We start from the raw sequence: 20,575 nt of genomic DNA, 5'->3' as shown, positions 1-20,575 counted from the left end.
CCAGCTGGCTCAGCTGCCCTTCAAGGCCAGGAAAGCAGAAGGAAGTGAGGGAGTGGGTGGGAGCAGGCTGTGCCGTCCACTCCTCCCTGCCCCCCTCAGCCAGCAACAAAAGGGAAACTCGGCCAAGAGGTCCACCCACCCAGGGGACACAGACACCCCAACAGTCACTCACTGTGTTTCCTCCATGGCCACCGGCTTGACGTAATAGTCACTGGAGTAGAGGACCACATTGGCCACTTGCTCCACTGTGGAGAGAGGTGGGGTGACTCCCGGCAGGTAGCAGCACTCCTTTGTCTCCCAGCCTCACCCCAGGGACCACCAGGCCAGGATTCCCCACCTCAGAGCTCCCAGGAGGGGGTTCTGGGACTCAGCTCCCCAACAGCCAGCTCAGTGCTTGCACCCACTCCTGAGCCTGTCTCCTCAGATCTGGGGGTTCCATCACTCCCCACTTGTTCTTTTGTTACTATTATTTTTTAATTTGATAGGACAGAGAGAAATTGACAGGGGAAGGGGAAGAGAGAGAGAGAGAGATGCCTACAGCACTGCTCCACCACTTGTGAAGCTCCCTCCCTGCACACGAGACTGTGGACTTGAACTTGGGGCTGTGTATATGGCAGCATGTGCAGTCAACCAGGCAGACCACATCCAGCCTCTCTCCCTCCCTCTCCTTCCTTCTTCCTCCCTCTCATCTCCTTTATCTTGCTCTCTATCTCCCTCTTTTTCTCCCTCTCTCTCACACATGCCCTCTCTCACTCCCCCTCCTCTCTCTGTCTCTCTCTCTCCCTCTCCCTATCCTGCCCTTCCCTCCCAGCATCCTCTCTCCTCTCTCATGAGCAGTTTCTTCCACCCTCCTGCTGAGAAGCCTTATGGGGCAGCCAGTCTTGATCTAAATGTGGATGTGAGGGCAGGACAATGGCCCAAGTCTGGCTGTTGGGCCCTGGTCCCAGGCCAATTAGCTGCCAACACTGGCCCAGTTACCAGCTCCTGCTATGCCTCAGTTTCCCCATCAGCAGACAGGGAGAGACACCTGCACCTGACTCATCTGAGTGCCAACCTGAGTCAGAAGATGAGTTTGAGGGGCCAGGCAGTGGTGCACCTGGTTAAGTGCTCATAGTGCAGTGCACAAGGATCCAGGTTGAAGCCCCTGGTCCCTGCCTGCAGGAAGAAAGCTTCATGAATAGTGAAGCAGGGCTGCAGATGTCTCTCTGTCTCTATCCAGTTAAAATAAAAAAGATTGGTTTATAATATCCACTAAAACTGAGTTTCAGAGTGAAAAAGGGACAAGCTATGTGACCCCCCTCAACTTAGGGCCTAGCTGACAAAACGCTCTTCACACCTTGCTCCAGAAAACGCAATGGCTCCTTTCAAAAATCAGTGGTTTTCCCAGGTTCAGGTCCAGCTCCCCACCACACTGGATCCCAGTGGGGGCTCAAATAGGCTCTCCCTCCAAGAGCCCCCTAGAATGACCCGGTGTCCCTGACATGTGCCCCCACTTTTGCCAACTGAAACGATGACTAGTTTAAGAATGAAGATTCTTCCCAGGGCCCTGACAGCCTCTCCAGGGAGACCTGAGAGCATTACATATGGGGGTTGAAGGGCCAGGAAGGGTGTCCCAAGACTGAAAATATTCCCCAACTTGGCACCAAGCTACTGGAGATGACCCTGAAAGCCTCCCCCCACCCGCTCTGCTTCTGCTGTGCACACCACAGTCCCTTCTGAGGAACCCGGGAGGCCACTCGCCACCACAGAAAGACCCTTGGGAAATAGAACCAGATGGAGACATTCCGGAAGGTTTCACCCCACAGTGTGGAGAAGGCGCACTCTACCTAGGGCTTTGATCTTCTTCACAGTCTTCTCCGTGTTGTTGGTCACGGTCACAGTCACAGGAATGGGCTCCCCGTGGTAATAGATCTGGAAGAGAAGAGGGACAGGTCTGTCAGGAGAAGGCGTAGAGCAGAGGCTCTGGGCTCCTCCATTGTCCCTGGGGAGGGGGACTCAAGGGAAGAATGCCCACCCTTTCAGAGCATGTGGGGCTAGGTGCAGCCTTGGCTAGAGGTCCCTCACCTGCTTCAGCCAAGACAACTGGCAGGTGGCATTTGCACACGGTAGGGCACATTCCCTCATTAAGTAGCTGTGGAACCTCACTTTGTCAGGGAGGTGAAGGCTTTTTTCCCCCCATCCCTGTTGGTGACACACTAGTAGCTGAGGCCTGGAGGGGGCTGGGGCTGGGAGGAGACAGCTGGCAGCTTGGGTTTGTGAAGTCCAACCCCACCCTCAATCCCATTCTTGTGAGGACTGTCAAAGAACAGAATCTGGCCAATGGGACCCTGTTCCAAGGGTTACTTTTTCTTTTAAACATTTTTCTTCTTTTTTTCCTTCCTATTTTTTATTTGACAAGTCAGAGAGGAATTGAGAGAGGAAGGGAAGACAGAAAGTGAGAGAGAGATAGACACCTGCAGACCTGCTTCATCGCTCATGAAGCATCCCCACTGCAGGTGGGGGGCAGGGGCTCAAACCCAGGTCCTTGCATGCACTTAACCAAGTGTGCCGTTGCTGGGCCCCCTAAAATTTTTTTCTTTATTGCCACTTATCACTGGGACTTGATACCTACATGACAAATTCACCACTCCCAGCAACCATCTTTCCTTTCTTTCTTTCCTTCTTTTTCTACTTTCTTTTTATTACATAGGACAAAGAGAAATTGAGAGAGAAGGTGAAGAGAAAGAGAGAGAGAAAGAAAGACACTTGCAGGCCTGCTTCATGGTTGTGAAGCATCCCCCGCCTCAGGTGGGGAGCTGGGCTCACACACAGGTCATTGCACATGGCAGTGTGGCAGGTGTGCCAGTGCCCTGCCCTCCAAGGGTTACTTTTTCTTTCTCTTTTCTTTTAATTAATTAATTTTTAAATAGTTTTTAATTTATTATTGTATAGCGACAGAGAGAAACTGAGGAAAGAGAAAGACAGAGAGGTAAAGAGACAGAGAGAGACCTACAGCCTTGTGAAGTTTTCCCCCTGCAGGTGAGGACCAAAGGTTTGAACCTTGGTCCTGAGCACTGTAATGTGAGTGCTTAACCAGGTGAACCATCATCTGGCCCCTTAACTGATTTCTTTGCATGGAGACATAGAAAATTGAGAGGGAATGAGAAGGGGAGATAAAGACAGAGAGACACCTGCAGGCCTGTTTCAACAAGCATCAAGTTCCCTCCCCCACACAGACACCTGCAGGTGGGGACCTGGGGCTTGAACCTAGGTCCTTATGCACGGCTGTTGTGCTCAATCAGGTTTGCCACCACCCAGCCTCTAAAGGTCCCTTTTTCTAGGCCCATATTATGGAGCACAGAACCAGCTGTCCACAGACACTGGTTGTGAGGCCAAGGGGCCTGGGCCTGGGGTGGGGCTCTGGTACCTCTTTGCTGAGCGACACTGAGAGCTGCAGGGGCTTGTCGGACATGAAGAACTGCCAGGCGGCCTCGGCACGGGGCTGGGGGCCCATCTTGAGAGGGGCATGCTGCACCTTCCGGATGAGCAGACGCACCGAGCTCCTGTGGACCAGAGGTCACGGAGGGTCCCCCGTTAGCACCTGGGCACCTGGGACTCATCAGGAATAACCCCCAGCAGACTCAGGTGAACTCCAGAAGGTGGGGTGCTGGCCAGGGAGCAGGTGCTGTTCTTCTCTCTGGGATTCTACTGTCTGGGTGACCTGACAGTTGTGACCTCTAACCCCAGCCTAGAAGACCCTGTGGGAGGGGCCTTGGGGCCCAGAGTTGAAGTGAGGGGCATTCTCTCCCCCAACCATGCTCTTACTTTTTGGGAATTTTGTCCTCCTCATCTTCCATGCTGTCTGTGGCGAAGGCCTTGACCTCGAAGTCAACCCCACAGCACTACAGGGCAGAGAGCAGAGGGCTGTCAGCTGTCCCTTTGGTCACACCTCTTGGAGGTCACGGGCAGTGTGCAGGGGTGAGCTAGGCAGAGCCCCCAGGGGGAAGGGGTGGGACAGCCTTGCTCCTCCCAGCAGACAGGCTGAATGCTTAGCAGTCTCTAAGCACCAACCTCTTAATTCTCTTCCTTTTTTCCTTTCCTTTCCTTTCCTTTCCTTTCCTTTCCTTTCCTTTCCTTTCCTTTCCTTTTCTTTTCTTTAAGAGAAATAATGGACAGATGCCACAGCACTGCCCCACCATCCCTAAAACTCCCCTGAGTGCTGTCCATGGTGTCCCCGTGTGGAGCCAGGGCTTGAACCAGGGCCTCGTGCATAACAAGACCAGGGCATGTCTGTCTATCTGTCTGTCTGTCTCTCTCTCTCTCTCTCTTGCCACGAGGGTTATCACTGGGGCTCAGTGCTTTCACGACAAATCCACTGCTCCCAGAGGCCACTGTTCCTTTATTATTTTTTTTGATAGGATTGATATACATTGATGGGGAGGGGGAGATAGACATGGAGAGAGAGAAACAGAGACACCTGCAGACCTGCTTCACCACTCATGAAGTTTCTCCCCTGTAGGTGGGGAGTGAGGGCTTGAACCTGGGTCTTCTTGCATGGTAATGTATGTGCTCAACCAGGTCCACCACCACCCGGCCCTTCAAAATATACCCTCTACTAGATGAGCTATCTCCAGCCCCCTAGTGAGCCCCCAGAGCCCCCAGCAGGCTGTCCCTTTGCCTCTCTCCAGCTTTTTAGTCTCACAGTGTCACCATGGTCACAGAATGCACCCTGGAGTCTCCTGTATGTTGCTTTGCACCTGCTGCTCTGCACTGACCCCTGAACCCTGGGGGATGGGGACCTCTCTGGGCTGGGCAGGCTAATACTCTCTGCAGAGGAGCCATGAGTGGACTCATTACACCACCCTCTCTGCATCAGTGTGTGTTTCTTAAAGCAGAAGGAAGGAAGGAAGGAAGGAAGGAAGGAAGGAAGGAAGGAAGGAAGGAAGGGAGGGAGGGAGGGAGGGAGGGAGGGAGGAAAGAAGGAAAGAAGGAAGGGGAGACTCGCTGGCATTTTACCTAGAACTCACCTTGCCCACATCTTGCGGAGCTGGCTGCAACATCACAGAGCAGGGCAGGTAGTCAGGAAACTGTGGGCAGAAACAGCACATCATTCCTTTCCTCTGGGAAGTATGCATTCATTGACAAAAACTGGAAAATGACCACAGGGTGGGGTGGCCAGAGAAAAGGATGTGCCCGCCCAAACTCCCTATACCCGGAGTCATATGTATGGATATGTGAGTGAGTGTGCGCGCGCGCGCGCACGCGCGCGCGCGTGCGTGCGTGCGTGTGTGTGTGTGTGTGTGTGTGTGTGTGTGTCTCAAAAACAGGGCTAGGAGGATTAAACCCAGGGTCTCCTACATGGTGTGATGTGTACGCTACCCACGCTATCATGTGAACCTCTATATAATTTTTTTTAGACAGAATGTGAAAGAGACCTCAGCACTGGTGCTTCCTTCAATGCAGTAGGGGACCATGATACATAAGGCAGAGCAGTGCACCAACCAAGTGAGCTATTTTTTCTGGGCCAACTTTGTTTTATTTTTCCCCTAGCCTAACTTTCTCTTTCCTTTCTTTCTTTCTTTCTTTCTTTCTTTCTTTCTTTCCTTCTTTCTTTATTCCTTCCTTCCTTCTTCCCTTCCTTCCTTACTTCTTTTCTTTCTTTCTTTCTTTCTCTCTCTTTCTTTCTTTTTTTTCTTTTTTCTTTGCCTCCAGGATCACTGGGGCTCAGTGCCTTCACTACGAATCCACTGTTCCTGTGGCCACTTTTTAAAAAAAATTTATTTCTTTATTGGGGAATTAATGTTTTACATTCAACAGTAAATACAATAGTTTGTACATGCATAACATTCCCCAGTTTCCCATTTAACAATACAACCCCCACTATGTCATTTATCATCCTTCATGGACCTGTATTCTCCCCACCCACCCACCCCAGAGTCTTTTACTTTGGTGCAATATGCCAATTCCATTTCAGGTTCGACTTGTGTTTTCTTTTCTGATCTTGTTTTTCAATTTCTGCCTGAGAGTGAGATCATCCCATATTCATCCTTCTGTTTCTGACTTATTTCACTCAACATGATTTTTTCAAGGTCCATCCAAGATCGGCTGAAAATAGTGAAGTCACCATTTTTTACAGCTGAGTAGTATTCCATTGTGTATATATACCACAACTTGCTCAGCCACTCATCTGTTATTGGACAGGTACCTGGGTTGCTTCCAGGTTTTGGCTATTACAAATTGTGCTGCCAAGAACATATGTGTACACAGATCTTTTTGGATGGATGTGTTGGGTTCCTTAGGATATATCCCCAGGAGAGGAATTGCAGGGTCATAGGGTAGGTCCATTTCTAGCCTTCTGAGAGTTCCCTGTGGCCACTTTTTTTTTCAATTTTTTTTTTGATAAGACAGAGAGAAGGGGAGTCGGGCAGTAGCACAGCGGGTTAAGCGCACATGGCGCAAAGCACAAGAACCAGCGTAAGGATCCCGGTTCAAGCCCCCAGCTCCCCACCTGCAGGGGAGTCACTTCACAGGCAATGAAGCAGGTCTGCAGGTGTCTATCTTTCTCTCTCCCTCTCTGTCTTCCCCTCCCCTCTCCATTTCTCTCTGTCCTAACAATGATGACATCAATAACAACAACAATAATAACTACAACAACAATTTAAAAAAAACAAGGGCAACAAAAGGGAAAATAAATAAATGAATGTAAAAAAAATTAAAAAAAGGAATAAGACAGAGAGAAATTGAGAGGGGAGGGGAAGATAGAGAGAGAGAGAAAAACAGGCACATGCAGACCTGCTTCACCTCTTGTGAAGTGACCTCCCTGCAGGTGGGGACCTGGAGGCTTGGACCAAGATCCTTGAATGGGTCCTTGTGCTTTGTACTATGTGTACTTAACCCAGTATGCCACTATCCAGCCTCCCCAGCCTAACTTTCTATAGGTGATTTTTTTTTTTTAAAGTTGTTGTTGTAATCTGGGAGGCAGCACAATGAATAAAACTTTGGATGCTGAAGCCTGATGTCCTGAGTTCAATCCCTAGCACTGCATGTACCCACCCCCATTCCATCAATAAACAAATCTTTCTTTTAAAATATTTTTTAATATTTATTTTTATTTATTTATTCCCTTTTATTTGCCCTTGTTGTTTTATTGTTGTAGTTATTATTGTTGTCATTGTTGTTGGATAGGACAGAGAGAAATGGAGAGAGGAGGGGAAGACAGAGAGAGGGAGAGAAAGATAGACACCTGCAGACCTGTTTCACCACTTGTGAAGCGACACTCCTGCAGGTGGGGAGCCAGGGCTTGAACCAGGATCCTTATGCGGGTCCTTGTGTTTAGCGCCACCTGTGCTTAACCCACTGCGCTACAGCCCGACTCCCATCTTTTTTTTTTTTTTTTATGAAGCTGTTAACATATGCGACAGGTCAACTTCCTGAAGTGTCTCCTCCTGTGGTGCCCAGTACATTCTCTGTTCTCCCACAGCACCATCCACCTCTAAAACATCACCATCATGCCAAACAGACTCCCAACCCTTCCACCCCACCCCACCTCCAACACACCCCAGGCCCCGCCAGCCCCTGCTAAGCTCCACTCAATACTCCTCTGTGTGGACTAGCCACTCCAGGCACCACATGTGAGTGGAGCCTGACAATATGTGGGCTTGTCTATCCTCTCTCTCTCTCTCTCTCCCTCTGGCTCCCTCCCTCCCTCTCGCCTCTCTTTTTGATAGGAGAGAGACAGAGAGAAGTTGAGAATGAAAGGGGAGAAAGAGAGGGAGAGAGAGAGGGGCAACTGCAGTGCTGCTTCACCACTCACAGTTCCCCCTACAAGTGGAGGTCCTTGCACATGATAACCCGTGCACTCAAGCAGGTGTGCCACCGCCCAGCCCCGGCTATCTGATCTCTTACTCAGCAGGACTACGAGGTTTGTCTGTGTTGTACAGCCTGTCAGGATGCCCACCCAGTGGTCCAGGAGGTGGCACAGTGGTAGAGCAGCAGATTTGATAGTTTTCTTTTAAGTTTTTAAAAAATATTTATTTATTTATTCCCTTTTGTTGCCCTTGTTTTGTTGTTGTTGTTGTTACTGATACCATCATTGTTGGATAGAACAGAGAGAAATGGAGAGAGGAGTGGAAGACAGAGGGGGAGAGAAAGACAGATACCTGCAGACCTGCTTCATCTCCTGTGAAGCGACCTCCCTACAGGTGGGGAGCTGGGGCTCAAACTGGGATCCTAACGCCAGTCCTTGCACTTCACACCACTTGCACTTAACCCACTAGAGCAGCAGATTTGAAAGCACGAGGTCCTGAGTATGATCCCCAGTGCTGCACGTGCTATAGTGATGTACTGGTTGGTTCTCTCTCCCTCCTTCCCCCTCTCTCTTGTTAACAAATATCTCTTTAAAAAAATAACAACACTTAAAAAACATCCAACTGGGGAGTCGGGCGGTAGCGCAGCAGGTTAAGCGCAGGTGGTGCAAAGCACAAGGACCGGTGTAATATTCTGGCTCGAGCCCCTGGCTCCCCACCTGCAGGGGAGTCGCTTCACAGGCAGTGAAGCAGGTCTGCAGGTGTCTATCTTTCTCTCCCCCTCTGTCTTCCCCTCCTCTCTCCATTTCTCTCTGTCCTATCCAACAACAATAACATCAATAACAACAACAACAACAACTATAGCAATAAGGGCAGCAAAAGGGAATAAATAAATAAATATTTAAAAACAAAACAAAACATCCAACTGGAAGCCATGTGGTGGTACATCTGGTTGAATGCACATATTACCATGTACAAGGACCCAGGTTCAACCTGGGTCCCCACCTGCAGGGCGGAAGCTTTATGAGTGGTGAAGCAGGGCTGCAGGTCTCTCCCTCACTGTCTCCCATTTCTCCTTTCAATTTATCTGTCTCTATCCAAAAACAAACAAACAAAAAGCATCCAACTGTTATGCAGATGAATCACCTAGCCAGCCCCAGGCCACACTCAAATCTCAATGGGTGTGGACATTGGTACTCTGGGCCCCCTAGAAATGAGGTCCTACTGCTGTGACCCACCAAGCTGAGGTCAGCTTCCAGTCACTGGGGGTCATGTGCTGGGGGGAACTCCACCCTCCTGCCAGCCTTCTTTTTATAGACAAGGGGGCAGAAAGAACCCTCACTCTCTGGCTGGTGTAATTAGGGAGTGGAGGAAGGGAACTATGTAAACGGTGGCTTGAAAGTGGCCTTCAAAGGTTCCAAGGCTATTTTCAAGGATTTAAAAAAAGATCAGTCCAGCCAGGCAATCTAAAATTTTCTCCAGGCTGCCATTTGGAGCCACACCAGGGAAGTCCTGGCTCTGTCGCAGTGCCATGACAAGGTGCAGGGTGGGGGCGGGGTGAAGGGTGGATGGGGGTCACCCACCGTGAGCACAAAGGGGTACGTGTTGCTCCCAAGCTTCTTCAGCAGGCTCTCCTGCAGCTTCGTGGGGGCACTGGCAGCACCCACGGGAGGGAAGACCTGGACCCGGGAGAAGTAGAGGTCCCTGCGGAAGGTGAGGCCGATGACGTCGATGTCCTCCTGGCCATAGCGGAAGGCACAGGTCAGAGAGACGAACACTGGAAGATGGGAAGGACACCAGAGGGGCACAGGTGTTATGGAAAGGCCATCTGAGGGGTGGTGGCAGGGGAAGGGGAGAGGTAGGAGGTGAGGGGCTGGGACGGCCCAGGCCAAGTGCATGGACTCCGGGGCAGCATGAGGGGACAAAGATGACCTGCGTTGGTATAGGGATGGGGCTCAGGGACCAGGGTCTCAGGCATGTGCCAGTGCCACCAAGCTGCCTCTCTAACCCCATTTCCAAAAAAAAAAAACTATCTTAATGATAGAAATACAGGAAAAAGGAAGGAAGGAAGGAAAGAAAGAGAGAAAAAGAGAGAGAAATAAAGAAAGAAGAAAGAAAGAAAGAAAGAAAGAGAGAGAGAAAGAGAGAAAGAAAGAGAGAAAGAAAGAAAGAAAGAAAGAAAGAAAGAAAGAAAGAAAGAAAGAAAGAAAGAGAGAAAGAAAGAAAGAGAGTCAGGCAGTAGCGCAGCGGGTTAAGCACACATAGCGCAAAGCACAAGGACCGGCATAAGGATTCCGGTTCGAGCCCCCGGCTCCCCACCTGCAGGGGAGTTGCTTCATAAGTGGTGAAGCAGGTCTGCAGGTGTCTATCTTTCTCTCCCCCTCTCTGTCTTCCCCTCCTCTCTCCATTTCTCCCTGTCCTACCCCACAACAACAGCATCAATGACAACAACAATAATTGCAACAATAAAACAAGGGCAACAAAAGGGAATACATTTTTAAAAATATTTTTAAAGAAAGAAAGAAAGAAAGAAAGAAAGAAAGAAAGAAAGAAAGAAAGAAAGAAAGAAAGAGACAGCAGAGAGTCCTCAGCTCTCACTTCTGCTGGTGCTGGGGACTGAACCTGGGACTTCAGAGTCTCAGGCCTGACAGTCTTTTGCAGAACCATTATACTGTCTCCCCAGCTTTCAATTTCCTATTCTTAATTAATTTATTTATGGTTTTTTTTGCCTCCAGGGTTATTTGCTGGGGTTCGAACCTGGTTATGTGTATGCATGTGTGCTCGACCAGGTGCATCACCACCAGGCCCCTCCTTAATTATTTTAATATTTATTTATTCCCTTTTGTTGCCCTTGTTGTCTTATTGTTGTAGTTACCATTGTTGTTTATGTCGTCATTGTTGGATAGGACAGAGAGAAATGGAGAGAGGAGGGGAAGACAGAGAGGGGGACCTGCTTCACCGCCTGTGAAGCGACTCCCCTACAGGTGGGGAGCCAGGGGCTCAAACCAGCATCCTTATGCTGGTCCTTGTGCTTTATGCCACCTGCACGTAACCTATTGCACTCCCTGACTTTTTTTTTTAACAGAGAGAGGAAAGAGACAGGGAGACACCATGGCATCCGTGGTGCTCCCGTGTGATCCTGAGGCTTGAACGCAGGGCCTAGTGCCTAGAAAGGGGCAAACACATGCCAGCCCCACCCTCGCCCCCTCTATTGCTTTTGTTTTCCACCTGACAGAAGGGGCTGGGTGGTGGCACAGCTGGCTGAACCCACACGTTATCATGTGCGAGGGCTGGGGTTCAAGCTCCATCCCCACCTTCATGGGGGAAGCTTCACAAGTGGTGAAACAATACTGCAGCTTTCTCTCTCTTTCTCTCTCATTCTCTCTCTCTCTCCTCTCAATTCCTCTCTGTCTCTATCCAATAAAAATAAGTAAAAATAAAAAGCAAAATAACATGTTCCCCAGAAGACAGGAAACAAACATCTGATTCTTCAGCACGAAGCATCATGAAGTGTTCTCCCTGTTTCGGGCAGAGGCTGACTGAGGATTTTGTCTGGGCCCTCTCCTTTCCTCCCAAACCCCAAGTCCCTAATAGGAGTGTGCCACAGAAGACTTGGTTTCACTCCCTGGGAAAAGGTGGCCCCAGGCTCTCAGGCCCCGCTCAGCTCCTCCTGGTGTAAGAAACACCTGCTAGGGAGAGGACAGGTGGGAGGAGGTGCATCCCGTCCCCACTGTTGCCTGTGACACAGCTGCCGGCTCATCTAGGTGAGGACCCATTCTTTGCAGTTGCCAGTAGCAACGGCTCACAGAGGCCTCTGAGGACTGGGGGTGAGTCAGTGTCTGATCAGAAGGAAAAGCAGCTGTGAGACTGGGGTGACAAATCAGCAGGCTGCATCCCCCACCCACCAAGGAGCACCCCAACTTTGCCCCTGGCCTGGGCCCCCACTCTGTCCACTGCTGACTTCTGCCGGTGGTTAAGTGGCTTCCGCTTCCCCCCAGTCCTCATATGTGACACTGGGACACTCGACAGGACACTGGTCTCCTAGACTGCAGGGGGTACGTGGCCAAGAGGGAGGGTCCTAGGCCTCCCTCCTAGAAAATGCTTTCTTCCCAGAGCCTGGCCGGTCCGTCAGCCCTTAGAGCATGGGCCCCACTCACCTTTCTTTCCCCTCACGAGCTCCGGATCTACCAACACAACACCATCTGTACAAGAAGAGAGAAGACAGTGAGGGGGTGGGAGAGACAGAAGCCGTGGTCTGTGCTCACTGAGGGGGAAGTCAGGAGTCAGGTGGAGAGAAAGCACCAGGGAGGCCTCTGCCTCTGTCTCTTCCCTGAAAGGGTGGACACAGTCCTGAGGGTTTTCACTGAGGAGACGGGAGTCGGCCCCACACGTGATTCAGTGAACTGCTCTCCATGCTCAGCTGTCTCCTACCAGCATTTACACACATCCCACAGGCTAAGTCCTGATCATATCATCATCATCATCATCATCATCATCTTTACTTATCTATTGGATAGAGACATCCAGAAATTGAGAAGGAAGGAGAAGACAGGGACAGATACAAAGAGACACCTGCGACACTGCTTCACCTCTGGTGAAGTTTTCCCCCTGCAGGTGGGGACTGGGGGCTTGAACCCAGGACCTTGCACATTGTTAACATGTGCGCTCAACCAGGAATGCCGCGACCCAGCCCCCTGATCACTTTTAAGGCTTTAAGTAGCTCATCTTTTTCTTTCTTTCTCTCTCTCTCCCTTTCCCTTCCTTTCTCCCTCTCTCTCCCTCCTTTTCCCTTCCTCCCCGCCCCTCTCTCCCTTCCTTGCCTTTTCTCTCTTTTTTCTATCTTCCTATCTTTATTTCTTTCTATTGCTGGGGTGTCACCACTCCAGGCTGACTTTTTCAGATAAAGAGAGAGGGGCCAGGTAGTGCACACCTGGTTCAGCTATATGTTACAGTGCTCAAGGTCCCAGGTTCAAGCCCCTGATCCCCACCTTCACAAGTGGTGAAGCAGTGCTGCAGGTGTCTCTCTCTCTTTCTGTCTGTCTCCCTCTTTTCCCCTTCCCTCTCAACTTCTGTCTGTTTCTATCCAAAATAAATAAATAAAATATTTAAAACAGAAAGGCAGAGACACAGAGGCAGAGGGAAGGACGCCACAGCACTGAAGCTCCACCCAATGTGGCAGGTCCAGCTTGAACCTGGCTTGTAAACATGGCCAAGCAGGTACCACCCCAGGTAAGCTTTCTTTCAGCCCCTTAACTAATGATTTTCATGGCTCATTCTTCTATTAGTGACTTAATATTGTACCAAATTACAAGGTAACAGGGGTACAACTCCACACCGTTCCCACCACCAGGGTTCTGTGTCCCCTTACTCTCTCCATTGGAATCTGCAGTGGTTCTCCCAAGGACACAGACATGGGTTGACTATTATTATTATTTTTAATAATTAAACTTTATCTTATTTGATAGAACAGAAAGAAATTAAGAGGGGGCAGATAGAAAGGAAGAGAGACAGAGAGACACCTACAGCCCTGCTTTCATCACTCATGAAGCTTTCTCCCTGCAGGTGGGGACTGGAGGCTTGAACCTGGGTCCTTATGCATGGTAATATATGCATTTAACCAGGTGCGCCACCACCCGGCCCCCACCATTATTTCTATAACTGTCTGTCTGTCTAGCTATCTATATTTTTGCCCATTTTTTCCTATGGTCCTGCCTTCTCTTCCTTTCTTTTTTTTTTTTAAAAAATATTTTATTTATTTATCAACGAGAGGGATAGGAAGAGATAGAGAGAGAGAAAGAACCAGACATCACTCTGGCACATGTGCTACCGGGGACTGAACTCAGGACCTCATGCTTGAGAGTCCAATGCTTTATCCACTGCACCACCTCCCGGACCACCTTCTCTTCCTTTCTAAGTCACACCTACACCTGTTATTGCTTCCAAATGTCTTCCCTTGTTTCCTCTTCTCTCTCTGAGTCCTAGTGGAATTGGGGTTCAGAGCCCTCTGGTCATCTTTTCCTAACATTTCTATTTTTATTTTATTTTAATGAGAGAGATATATAAAGAGTAAGATCAGGGTGTGAGAGAGCGAGTTTACCCAGAGACTTTTCTCAGAGCTCTCTTATTTTAAAAGTTCTCCATTTTCTCAGGAGGCCTGACAGAGGCCACCTGGCTCCTCAGATATTGGGAAACTCCCTCTTGCTCAGCACCCAAGGCCAACTGGCTCTTCAGATGTTAAGAGACTCCCTCCTGCTGAATGCCCCAAGGACAACTGTTTTCAAAGAGTGAGATTACAGAACTCACACAAAAAAACACCCCTCTGCCCCTTGGGATAAGAGTGACCATTCTGTTCTTGACCCTTATAAAAAGATAGTGAATTTGAAGATTCTCGGTCTCTCTCTCCCAGGCGATGGGGCCACTTTTGGCACTCTGGCTTTACGGGGGGTGGGGGGAACCCTCAGCTCTCCTGAGGTCTTTGTGTGTCAGTTCCTGTGTCTTTACATATGTAAGTTGTTGTAATGGCTATTCTACGTGCGTGTGTAAATACATATTTCATCTTCCTCTATGTCTTGTGTTGACCTCAGTTTGTCTTAATTTGTAATGGGTACGGTCAGAAACAAAACTTAATAAGGGCACTGCTTAGCTCTGGTTTATGGTTGTCAAGCTGGGTATTGAAACTGGGACCTCAAAGCCTTAGGCATAAGAATCTTTTGCAGAACAATTATGTTATCTTCCCAGCCTGATGATGCCAGTTTCTACACTAAAATAATAACGATAACAATAATAACTTTGTGCTTTGAAATGACTATAGATTCCTGGAAAGCTGCAGAGACAGTAAGTACAGAGAGGCTGCCATGTGTCTGTCCTTCAGTTTCTCCCAGTGGCTGTAGCGCAGATAATTAGAGTGGCGTCAACCCCAGGAACGGATATGGTCTATGAGGTGTGACTGCTTCTGAGGCATTTGATTGGTGTGGAGAAGTGTGGAAATACCACTCAAAGCTGGGCCAGAGCTGCCCCTCACTCTAAAATGCTTCTTCAGGCCACCTCAGCCCACACCCCCACACAGACCCTGGGAATGGCATCTCAAGACCATCTTAAGAATGTTCAGTAATCCAACAACGATGACATCAATAACAACAGCAGCAACAATAAAAAAAGACAACAAGGGCAACAAAAGGAAAAGAAATAAATAAAATGAAAAATATAGAAATTAAAAAAAAAAAAGAACGTCACAGTAAAAAAAAAAAATGTCACCGTAATGGGCCAGGGGGATAGAGACTTGTCATGCTTGAGGCTCTGAAGTCCCAGGTCCCATTCTCAGCACCACTACAATAAGCCTGCACTGAGAAGTGCTTTGGTCTCTGTCTCTCTCTTCAAAAGAAAAAAGAATAAAAATAAAATGTAAAAGATAAGAATCCTAAGTTAACAGAGTCATACTGCCTGTGGTCTTTTGAGACTAGCTTTCCCACTGAGCCTGTTTCAGATCTCAGTCCACATTCAGCTTACCCACGGGCTCCACCTTGTCCACATGGTCGATGTAGTCTCTCTTCCCCAGGTAGATGGTCACCTGCAAGAGGAGGAGTTCAAAACCAGCAGCCAGAGTGCAGGAGGTGGCAGGGCAGGTAGAGTGCAGGACTTACAGGCATGAGACCCAGCATTTGAACCTTGGCACTGGATGTGCCAGGGTTATGCTCTGGTTCTCTCTCTCTTTCTCTTTTAATTATTTTTATTTATTTATTTATTGGCTAGAGAGCCAGAACTTGAGAGAGAAAGGGATGATAGAGACAGAGAAAGACAGGTAGACACCTGTAGTACTGCTTCACCACTCTCAAAGCTTTCTCCCACAGGTGGGGACTGGGGACTTGAACCTGGGTCCTTGTGCACTGTAATGTGGGCACTTAACCAGGTGTGCCACCACCTGGCCCCTCTCTCTTGTTAATAAGTACATTTTTTTCTTGTTGCTACCAAGTTTATCACTGGGGCTCGGTGCCTGAATGATGAATCTGCTGCTCTTGGTGGTCATTTTTTTCCTTTTTTTTTTTTCTCCAATTTGGTGAGACAGAGAGAATTTGAGAGAAGGGGGAGATAGAGAAGGGGAGAGACAAAAAAAGATCTGCAGGGCTTGGTTGACCACTTATGAAACTCCCCCCCCCCCCCACAGATGGGGAAGAGGCTCAAACCTTTTTTTGTTTGTTTGTTTTGATTTTTTGTTGTTTGTTTGTTTTTTGCAGATAGCAATGTGTTCGCTTAACCAGGTGCTCCACTGCCGGGCCCCTGTAAATTTTTTATGTCAGCAGTGATGGTCTAAATGTCCATTAACAGGTAACTGACTAAAGAAGTTGTGGGATATATACTCCATGGAATACTACTTTGCATTCAAAAAAGAATGAGACAAAATGGATGAAACTGGAGGTAATTCTCCTTAGTGAAATAAGTGAAGATATGAAAGGCAACTTCCATTTGTGGAATCAAAACTACACTCTTAGGTGGAATCCAGAGAATTGATACACATGATCAAAAAAAAAAAACTTTTTTAATTACAAGGATGGTGGGGCTGGGCAGTGGTGCATCTAGGAGAGCAGATATGTGGCCATTTACAAGGACCCGGGTTCAAGCTCCTGATCCCCACCTGCAGGGGTAAAGCTTTGCAAACAGCGAATCAGGTCTGCAGGTATCTCTTTCTCTCTCCTTTCCCCTCTCAATTTCTGCCTTGCCTGCCTGTGCTCTGGCTTCTCTTTCCTGTGAATCTCTATCTCATATGATATAATAAGTTTGTTGCTGCTGGGGCCTGACCACTACAGGCCAACTTTCTTTCTTTCTTTAAATTATTTTTATTTGTATTTATTTTTGCCTCCAGGGTTATTACTGGAGCTCAGTGCCTGCACTACAAATCCATTGGTCCTGGTGGCCATTTTTTCCATTGTTGTTATTGTTATTGTTGTCGCTGCTACTGTTGTAGCTGTTGGATAGGACAGAGAGAAATTGAGGGAGGAAGGGAAAACAGGGAGGCGAAAAGAAAGATAGACACCTGCAGACCTGCTTCATCAGAATGAAACAGCTCCCTGCAGGTAGGGAGCCAGGGGCTTGAACCTGAATCTTTGTGCCAGTCCTTTCACTTCATATTATGTGTGTTTAACCCAGTGTGCCACGCCTGGCCCCCTTTAATATTTTGCTTTTATTATCTTTATTTATCGATTGAATAGAGAGCCAGAAATTGAGAGGAAAGAGGAAATAGAAGCTCATAATTCCAAGCTTAATGCTAGAGTCACAGCACCAACCCCCAAGCCACTATTAAAAAACATCTAAAATATCTATCTGTCTATCTACCTAGCTATGCGTGCATCCGTCCATGAATAGATTTTTTTTTTACAAGCCCACTGCTCAGGTCTGGTGTACGGTGGTGCTGGAGACTGAACCTGATACCTGAGAGCCTCAGGCATGAAAGTCTTCTATAGAACTATTATGTTTCCCCTGCCCAGACTCCATGCTCTGGACACACACACACACACACACACACACACACACACACACAACCACTCACCGACTTGTCCCGGGACACCTTCTTGAAGATGACATAGTCTGCAGACTTGCCGGTCTTCATGTTGGCTGCCATGCTGTCTCCCCCAGGATGTGGGATGTGTGTGAGGAGCTAGAGGGAAGGTGAGGTGACCCTGGATTTAAAGCCAGAGAACGTTCTGGTACGAGAGCTGTGTGAGGGGGCTGAGAGACAGTACGCCTGGTCAGGCACTGTTTACCATGCATGAGGACCAGGTTCAAGCCCCCACCCCCACCCCCACGTGGAGCACCATGCAAGGTGGAGCCACCTGAGCCCTGCTGTGGTTTTGCTCCTTCTCACTCTGTCTCCCTCTACATTTTTTTTTTTTTTTTTTTTTTACCAGAGCACTGATCAGGACTGGTTTACGGTGGTACAAGGGATTGAACCTGGAACTTTGAAGTCTCAGGCATGACAGTCTGTTTGCATAACCATTATGCTATCTACCCCTGCCCATCCTCTACTTTTTAAAATCATTATTTATTTAACGGGCTGGTGGTGGCATAACTGGTATAGTGCCCATGTTACTGCATAAGGACCCAGGTTCAAGCTCCAGGCCCCCACCTGCGGGGTCACGGGGAGAGCTTTATGCCCAGAGGCACAAGGTCCTTGTGCTTAGCAACATGTGTTCTCAACCAGCTGCTCCACCATTCGGTGGCCCTTTTACTTATTTATTTAAAGTATTTATTTGTTTATTTGATAGAGAGGAATTGAGAGCGAAAGAGGAGACAGAGAGGGAGCGAGACAGATACCTGCAGCACTGCTTCACCACTGTGAAGCTTCCTCCTTGTAGGTGGGGACTTGAACCAAGACCCTTATGTACTGTAACATGTGTGCTCAACCAGCTGTGCCACTGCCCAGCGCCCCCCATAGGACTTTATTTTTTCAATGTTTTGGTGCCAGAACTTGAACTCAAGACCTCACACACATGAATCATTGAACTAAAGTCCCAGCACAGGCTTTCTTAGAGAAAAAAAATTATTTTATTTTATTTTTTTCTTGATGAGCTGCAAACATATCTCAGTAAAGCACACCAAGAATTCCAGCGGGATTCCACTAGGTCCCACTACACTGAAGGCAGCTTCAATGCTATGGGGTCTCTCTCTTCTCTCTCTCTCTCTCTTTACCTCTCTATCTGTCTGTCTGTCTATCTATTTATCTCATTAAATAATATTTAGAAAATTTAACTTTCTGGCCTTTGCTGTCATCATACTTAGCCTTGCCTAGCTTATTATTTTTTTTTTTTTTTAAAAAGAGGTGGGGAGTCAGGCGGTAGCGCAGCGGGTTAAGCACTCGTGGTGCAAAGCGCAAGGACCAGCGTAAGGATCCTGGTTCGAGCCCCTGGCTCCCCGCCTGCAGGTATTTTAATGCAGCACCAGGGAATGAACCCAGGGCCTCCTGCATGCACTATAGCTGCTTGGCCACTTCCTGTCTCCCCTTTATTATTGTTATTTTGTAGTTTTCCAGAGAAAGAGAGAACCAGGAAAGGAGAAACACCACAGCCCCACTCCCGAACCAGAGTTCCTTTTGGTGGTGTCCATGGATCTTCCCACACGATGCCGAGGACCCAACACCAGAGGCTGTGTGCTTTACCCTCTGAGTCACACCCCAGGCCCCAGTCATGCTGCATTTAAAACTCAGCCGTAGGTCAGGCAGACAGCTCAGTGTGCTAGTGCACAGGATTTGCGTTCCTGAGGACTCAGGATCAATCCTAGGCACTACCACCATCCATAGATGAACAGACCTCTGGTCTCTGTATCCCCCTTAAAAAGAAAATAAACAAAAATGGTCCCAAAGGTGGTTCAAGGGATAGTGTTAGATTCTCAGTTCAAACCCTGGCATTGCTGTGCATTAGAGTGGTTCTCTCTCCTCCTCTCATAAATAAACACATAAATAAGTAAATAAATATGTTGGGGAGTCGGGCTTTAGCGCAGCGGGTTAAGCGCAAGTGGCGCAAAGCACAAGGACCGGCATAAGGATCCCGGTTCGAACCCCGGCTCCCCACCTGCAGGGGAGTCGCTTCACAGGCGGTGAAGCAGGTCTGCAGGTGTCTGTCTCTCTCCTCCTCTCTGTCTTCCCCTCCTCTCTCCATTTCTCTCTGTCCTATCCAACAACGACAACAACAATAATAACTACAACAATAAAACAACAAGGGCAACAAAAGGGAATAAATAAATTAATTAAATAAATATTAAAATATATATATATATTAAAAATAAATAAATAAATATGTCTTTATAATAAAGGCCTGGGAGGTGGCACAGTGAATAAACCACCAAAGGTGGGATCATGAGATTCTGAGTTTGATCCCAGGAATCCTGTGTGCCAGTGATGCTCTGGTTCTCTCTCCCTTTCTATCTTATGTTAATTCAAAAATCACTTAAAAGTAAATTAGGGACCAGGTGGTGGTGCACCTGGTTGAGTGCACATGTTACAGTGATCAAGGTCCTGGGTTCAAGCCCCCAGTCCCCACCTACAGAGGGAAAGCTTTGCAAGTGGTAAACCAGGGCTGCAGGTGTCTCTCTTTCTCTTTCCCTCTCTATCTCCCCTACCCTCTTAAGTTCTGGCTGTCTCTATCCAATAAATAAAGATAATTAAAAATTTTAAAGTAAATTAAAAAAAATAAACACACTTTACAACAGGAAATAAAATAATCAAGCTTGGCAGGGGAAACCATCAGCAGGGAAAGTGCAGGACTTACAAGCCAGAGGCTCCCTGCCCCCATGCCTGGCCCCCAGAAGCCCAAGGGAAGCTTTGGTTTTCCTCTTTCTTTCAAATGAATCTCCAGCTATCTCAAAAGATAACTAAATCTATTTATCTCACAAGATGGATAAAATAGCCCTTTAAGTTTATTTTCTATTTTAACTAGAGCACTGCTCAGCTCTGGCTTATGACAGTGCAGGGGATTGAACCTGGGACTTTCAGAGCCTCAGGTATGAGAGTCTCTTTGCATAACCATTATGCTATCTACTCCCACCCAACCTTTAACTTTCTAGCATGATATTGTTCTATGAAATATAAGAACAAGGGTGGGGGTAGATAGTCACAGGTTCAATTCTCTGCACCACCCTAAGCCAGAGCTGAGTAGTGCTCTGATGTTAAAAAAAGGAAAAAAGGAAGGAAGGAAGGAAGGAAGGAAGGAAGGAAGGAAGGAAGGAAGGAAGAAAAAGAAGTAGAACATACCCTAAAAGTCACAGCAAAACTAAGCAATTTTTTTTGATAGGACAGACAGAAGTCA

General features: G+C 48.0%; 1 protein-coding gene across 1 annotated transcript in view; it reads right to left on the bottom strand.

Annotated features, from left to right (window-relative positions):
- The window catches only part of SAG (S-antigen visual arrestin), a 28,872-nt gene extending 11,286 nt beyond the window's left edge, over positions 1-17,586 (bottom strand). The window contains exons 1-9 of the mRNA XM_060193810.1: positions 17,326-17,586; positions 15,291-15,351; positions 11,942-11,986; positions 9,368-9,561; positions 5,007-5,066; positions 3,805-3,881; positions 3,407-3,542; positions 1,827-1,911; positions 173-245 (exon numbers count right to left, since the gene is read on the bottom strand). Of these exons, the coding sequence (XP_060049793.1) occupies positions 173-245; positions 1,827-1,911; positions 3,407-3,542; positions 3,805-3,881; positions 5,007-5,066; positions 9,368-9,561; positions 11,942-11,986; positions 15,291-15,351; positions 17,326-17,397 (803 nt within the window). The 5' untranslated portion in view covers positions 17,398-17,586. The remainder of the gene's footprint in view (positions 1-172; positions 246-1,826; positions 1,912-3,406; positions 3,543-3,804; positions 3,882-5,006; positions 5,067-9,367; positions 9,562-11,941; positions 11,987-15,290; positions 15,352-17,325) is intronic.
- Between the last annotated feature and the right edge of the window lie 2,989 nt (positions 17,587-20,575).

The sequence above is a fragment of the Erinaceus europaeus genome, chromosome 7 (genome assembly GCF_950295315.1).
Source record: "Erinaceus europaeus chromosome 7, mEriEur2.1, whole genome shotgun sequence".
Taxonomy (NCBI): Eukaryota; Metazoa; Chordata; class Mammalia; order Eulipotyphla; family Erinaceidae; genus Erinaceus; species Erinaceus europaeus.
The sequence above is the reverse complement of the archived record's forward strand: the minus strand, read 5'-3'. Positions and strand labels throughout refer to the sequence as shown.